Source organism: Colias eurytheme, chromosome 21 (assembly GCF_061535395.1).
Source record: "Colias eurytheme isolate Ceu_HAF_F1 chromosome 21, ilColEury1 Martin Lab GWU primary, whole genome shotgun sequence".
NCBI lineage: Eukaryota > Metazoa > Arthropoda > Insecta > Lepidoptera > Pieridae > Colias > Colias eurytheme.
Window position 1 is genome coordinate 4883117 of NC_143000.1, and position 6652 is coordinate 4889768.

At 31.8% G+C, this 6652-nt stretch overlaps 1 protein-coding gene across 1 annotated transcript; it reads left to right on the forward strand.

The window, feature by feature from the left end:
• Window positions 1-1506: 1506 nt before the first annotated feature.
• Window positions 1507-2705, forward strand: LOC149899090 (methyl-CpG-binding domain protein 4-like). Its single transcript, XM_090114738.1, has one exon. It carries the CDS (start codon window positions 1541-1543, stop codon window positions 2261-2263), a length of 723 nt encoding a protein of 240 aa, XP_089970864.1. The 5' UTR covers window positions 1507-1540; the 3' UTR covers window positions 2264-2705.
• Window positions 2706-6652: the final 3947 nt, after the last annotated feature.

The window sequence follows — 6652 nt, forward strand, 5'->3', positions numbered from 1 at the left end:
ATAAGTCACGGACGACCTCTTTCGAGGCGCTTTATTTATTATATTATCTAGAATGAAATTATTTCTAAGAATAAACAGTATATTTTACAAGTATAGGTAATGTATTATACTGTAATACAATTGAAAAGCTAAAGTATATGGCAACATCAATTTGCTTGTATTAAACATAAATGTCTGACGAAGGGAGGTAAAAAAGAAAAAGTTGAGATCGATACCTGATATTGGCATATTTTGCTTGTTCAAGGATTGACCTTTGTAACAGAGGAACATAATATCAGATATCCATAGATATTTTTCCACACACACACAAACACACAGATTGATTCGAAAGTAAAATTACTAGTATACTATTATATTGCACGCCTCATAAGCGAAGCGTTGAGGTGGGTACTACTGTCACTTCGCGCAAAACATCTGATTTTTCAAACTTAAAATGTCTTTATGTATCATACATTGCACTTGTAAGATAATACATACACACACATATTAAGAAAAAACACTATTTTTAACGTTCATGATATTTTTGATGTCATTTTTGTTATTTAAACTAGTTAAAAAACAGTTTAAAAAAGTTCTGTCTTGGACGTCCGTGTGTCTGTATGTGCGGATCCTTTTTCTTGTTAACACGATAGCGACCGAAATACTTTACTAATCGAGTCTTTTTTTTTCTCTTACGCTTGAGTATGCTCAGGAATAGAACCCTTTCATTTTTCAGGGTCTGATTCGATGTGGTTTAATTGTTATTAAATAAACAAAAATAATAATTAATAAATATTTATTAAAAAAAAATTATGAGGCGTGCACTTTTGGATTTTCCAAATTATTTTATTATGTGGTTAAATTAAACATTGCAGTAGCCACAGAGTTGGCAGATAGCTGATATATAGAGCTGTGAGAGATATGTACAAGAGTCTCCCTTTTACTCTATATTTTCGAACCCATGATATATTTTCCGGTTGTGACACTGTTTGTCATCAATAAAATAGTCATTATGATGAATAATTAAGTAGTTATTAAATATTTTAAGTTGATTCGTCCGCCGGATACTTAATGCATTTAATATTGTCCATCACAAGTTTCCGGACATCTAAACAGCCTTGTTGTTGTGAAGTAGGAAATGTGAAGCTAATAAATATTTGCAATTACTGGAATAACAAATGCATGAATAACATGCGTATTTTATGCTAATACTGTTTATCTTCACTAAGAAAATATAAACCTCTTTGGCTCTACTTAGACTCATGTGTTTCGCTGAATGATATTTTGATGCATTTCTCCTTTGCATTAACTTTTTCACAATTATTTTTAAATAGATTTTTCTCTTTCAAATATACGGTTGATTTTTTAATTATGGGTAAAAGTATAACATATAATAGGTATAATGTAAGCCGTTATATTCTTTATATTCTCAGGCTAGATTTATATGATAAGATGCGAAAATAAATACTACTGTACGCAAATCGTCAAAAAGTAAATTGAATTTTTGCCACGAAAAAATCAAACTATTTTATGAAACCAACAATTTCTGTTACAGATCAAAATGCCAGAAGAGCCAGATTGTGTCAGTAGATTTTTCGACGAAAACAGTCTCAATTCAACAAGTACGGATAAGATGTCAATATCTTCATCGAGAACTTTAGATGATTCCCAAGATTTAAGCCAACTCTCAATAGGCTCGGAGACAGACGGTCTCAGCTTATCGCAGTTAACAATACACGAACCGGATCCTTTGAATATACAGCCATTCTTTAACATCACTCCCCGAGCGATGCCCGAATCTCCGCACTACATTATTGAAGAAGAATTCTCTCAAAATCCTTGGGCGATGCTAGTCGCAACTATCTTTTTGACAAAAACATCCGGTAAAACTGCCAGGTCCACGATCAAAAGCTTCTTTGAAGAATATCCAACGCCGTATCACGTATTGAGCGATTGTCCCAGTTCTTTAGAGAGATTCTTTGAAAAGTTGGGTTTAAGGAAACGTGGTCAAATGATATGGAAGTTGAGTTATCAATTTGTTTCGTCGAAATGGCGGCGGGCGAGCGACTTATGTGGTATAGGGAAGTACGGTGAGGATGCGTACAGGATGTTGTGTTTGGGGCACACGAATATAGACCCTGACGACAGATATTTAAGGTTGTATATTGATTGGTTGCAACGGCATACACAGTTTATGGAAGACAACGGAATTGTAGACAGTGAATATATAATAGACGATCCCGTTGCGAAATACTATAGAATAACCTTGAGGAACTTTGTTTAATTTTAACTGCCTGAAGTGTTAGAATATAATGTTATTGTGTAATCTCTAAAACCGACTCTTTGTGTTATAGTGAAAAACTTGATCGCAATTTACAACAGTGTCACTGCTCAACATCGATTTGAACAAAGTGATAAACCTGGTCCTTGGTCTCTATACCTACTTACCTAGACATGAAGGTAGAAACCGAGAAGATACTGACTATACGATTTATTATGTGATAATATTTATTCATTTATATATGCATGATATTTCTATGTGTAGGTAATTTAAATTAAACTATTTTATATTTAAATGTCAAACATTTGTAAATAAAAATCTATAAAAATCATAGGAAAGTAATTCATAGCGCTCGTGCACTGCTAATAAAAAAAGTAACGACTTCGAATAATTAAAATTACCTTATGTCTGGTTTAATTATATATAAAACTGTTAAGTATTTTATTAAATTATGTGAATGTATTTAATTAAACATATTTATAACTATTAATTATTATTTGTTTCATTTTTATTTACATACAGTACCTAAAAGAAATTCAGTATACTTACCTAAGTCTACTACTTATAACGAAAAAACAACATCAATAATAAGCAATTTCACAAAAAAAATAATAGGTTCTTTTGAATAAATACAAATTGAAATGGATAAAAGCTTCTCTGTTCTAATTTTTAAGGCCAAAAGGTCGTTGACAATGTACTTATAGGTAAATAAATTCTCCCAAAAATTATTATTAATATATTTGAGTAAAATTCATGCGGTATCCTTGTGAAATAATTAGTATTTATGGGGCTTGCAATATTGGAATGCCTCAATTCAAAATAATTTTAAATACATACTTAACTAAGTAACTATATGTAACTTTTTAAATTATTTTCAATAATATTCGACTTTAAAAGCAGCAAAAGAATACTTATAGATTTGTGATTATAAAATCAATACAATATTTCATGAACTTAATTTATAGGCACATAACTTTTAATTATTGGCTATTATAATTACACAACGTGCTCTATATTATTAAAAATTCATAAAGTAATTAGAATTCGGTTTAAAGCATTAAAGATTCTATATCATTGGTGTCATGATATCACCATTGGATATCACTAAGAAATTAGATATATTCCCAGTTAGTTACCTATGTATAAAAATAATTTATACATAGTATAATAGTATACATAATAGGTATAGCTGGTAGGTATACAGTATACTCCTTTGCTACTATCCTTCTTGAGTTTTTTATTTTTGCACTAAGTTTCATGGAATTGCAATATTTGTACCTATTCATCTAGTGTGTGGAATATTATTTGTATAGATGGATAAATATTTGCTTAGTTTAAAGAGATTTATACTATGCTACTTTTAACTCCATCGTACAAAAATGGTTCATCAACTCTTAAATAATTTTGCGCAATGATAGATCAGTTAACATATCGAACAGCGAACAGCATTTAACAAGCAAGCTTTTGGGTCCTTTTAGTCCTTTATATTAGGGGAGGCCAAGAGGGGATTTTGGGATTTACTCGAGCGCGTCAGATTACTATAAGGGACAGTACCTTAGCTATTCATTAGTACCTCTAGTCAATATGAGCAGTTATGGTTGGTGGGTGCGCTCAGGGGCCCCGCTGGAAAATTTGAATAATCCATAATTCCCTAAGGTTGAGCTCGAATCGTCAGATTAGCGAAATGGGGACTTCTTATATTGTAATTAACCCCCCCATATATTAATCTGACGCGCTCGAATAATATTACTTTAATTTTTTACCCTTTCTTCATAGCGATTAAATCGCCACTTAAATCGTCAGATTAACGTATACTTTTTTTCAGTGACGTCCTGGAGCATGCAAAATATCAATATCTAACGCGCTTGAGTATTTTCAAGCCAATTTTTTTCTTTTTTAAATTAAAAAAAATCAAAAAACCCTTCCCCACCGCTAAAAGTGAAAACATTATAGGACCTTTTTTTCTCGCTATGGTCTAATCTACCAATTCTAATAGGTTCCCGTGACGCTCGAGTAAATCCACATTTAGCATCCTGGGCTCCCCTACTATTATACTTAGACTATTTATACTACTGTTATATATACTCTAAGCCTCTGTGTACAAACTTATTTTTAGAAAGAGGAAAATATTGTATGGATATTCTTAGCAAAAGTACAGTCAACAATATTTGCTTAATAAACTTACAGGCTTTAGATTTTGAACGTTAGTATAAGGAATAGTAATTAGTGTACAGATTTAAACTAAATGTAAATTGCCTACGGACAAGTAATATTTATTTTGAAAAAAAATACAGATAAATTATAGTACCTACTTAAGTAAATCGTTTTTCAGTACTTAAGTGATATCATGACTTGTAGTAATATTAGATTAGCACAATAAGGAATTAGTGGATACCTAAGTCCTAACTAGGTATTACAAGTTCTATTTTTTAGGCATCTAACGGTAATAGAATACGTTATCACTTATCATAAGGTTACTTATTATGAATGTATTTAATTTAAATATGTACCAATAAAATAATCTTTGAATGATCAAGATAAATCTTAAATATTATATTGAAAGGCAAGATTTTTTTCAATTCTCTCAAGTGGACTGTTAACAGTTTACACAAAAGGTCAAACCCAATACATAAATTTATGAAAAGAAATATGTATTAACGTTTAATATTATTATTATTTACCTTAAGTTATATCTAAATAATTTAGTATAAGAATATCTAAAGCAAATATTTTAAATAAACTTAGGTAACTCAGTCATAACCTCACTTTAATAGAGGTATATTTTAAAAATTGAGGGATCTCATTAAAATATTAAATAAACTTAAGTAAGTAGTTACTTGAATAAATGAAAAACATACTCGATTGATGGTTTTTTTTAATATCTTTTAAAAATTCATACTTAATATGTACTTAACTATGACCTTTAGGTACATAGTAGGTAGGTGCTTTTGGTACTAACCTAACCTACCCTAGCCTATCGAAATATATTTTTTTAATATATAAAGTAAAGTACTTACCTAGTTTGTAGATAAGGTATACGATATTATAATTATAATATCCGTTGTTAATATTAATCTCGTAAAGCATTGTGCACTATTTTTTAATTTTATATTTTGGATTTCTAATGAACTTTAAATACCTAAATAAAAAATTACCTAGCTAAGAAATATCAAATAATATATGACAACTAAAATACGCTAATCCTAATACTAATATTATAAATGCGAAAGTAACTCTGTCTGTCTATCTGTTACTCAATCACGCCTTAACTACTGAACCAATTTGCATGAATTTTGGTATAGAGATATTTTGATACCCGAGAAAGGACATAGGATAGGTTTTATCCCGGAAATCCTACGGGAACGGGTTTTTCTTTGAAAACGCGGGTGAAGCCGCGGGCGGAAAGCTAGTTTCCTATAAAATATTTTCAATATATTTAATCTTCTTCTTATATATAAAATTCTCGTGTCACAATGTTAGTCTGCATACTCCTCCGAAACGGGTGGACCGATTCTCATGAAATTTTCTGTGCATATCGGGTAAGTCTGAGAATCGGCCAACATCTATTTTTCATATGTACCACGGGCGAAGCCGGGGCGGACCGCTAGTTATATATAAAATTCTCGTGTCACAATGTTAGTCTGCATACTCCTCCGAAACGGGTGGACCGATTCTCATGAAATTTTCTGTGCATATCGGGTAAGTCTGAGAATCGGCCAACATCTATTTTTCATATGTACCACGTAGTAGGGGAGCCCAGGATGCTAAATGTGGATTTACTCGAGCGTCACGGGAACCTATTAGAATTGGTAGATTAGACCATAGCGAGAAAAAAAGGTCCTATAATGTTTTCACTTTTAGCGGTGGGGAAGGGTTTTTTGATTTTTTTTAATTTAAAAAAGAAAAAAATTGGCTTGAAAATACTCAAGCGCGTTAGATATTGATATTTTGCATGCTCCAGGACGTCACTGAAAAAAAGTATACGTTAATCTGACGATTTAAGTGGCGATTTAATCGCTATGAAGAAAGGGTAAAAAATTAAAGTAATATTATTCGAGCGCGTCAGATTAATATATGGGGGGGTTAATTACAATATAAGAAGTCCCCATTTCGCTAATCTGACGATTCGAGCTCAACCTTAGGGAATTATGGATTATTCAAATTTTCCAGCGGGGCCCCTGAGCGCACCCACCAACCATAACTGCTCATATTGACTAGAGGTACTAATGAATAGTTAAGGTACCGTCCCTTATAGTAATCTGACGCGCTCGAGTAAATCCCAAAATCCCCCTCTTGGCCTCCCCTACTAACGGGCGAAGCCGGGGCGGACCGCTAGTAAAAATATAAATTTATAACTATAACTACTTACCTATGATAAAATACTGGGTTTTC

What these genes read in the sequence shown, in the direction of transcription:
- LOC149899090 (XM_090114738.1), top strand. Translation starts at nt 1,541, where the DNA reads ATGCCAGAAGAGCCAGATTGTGTCAGTAGATTTTTCGACGAAAACAGT.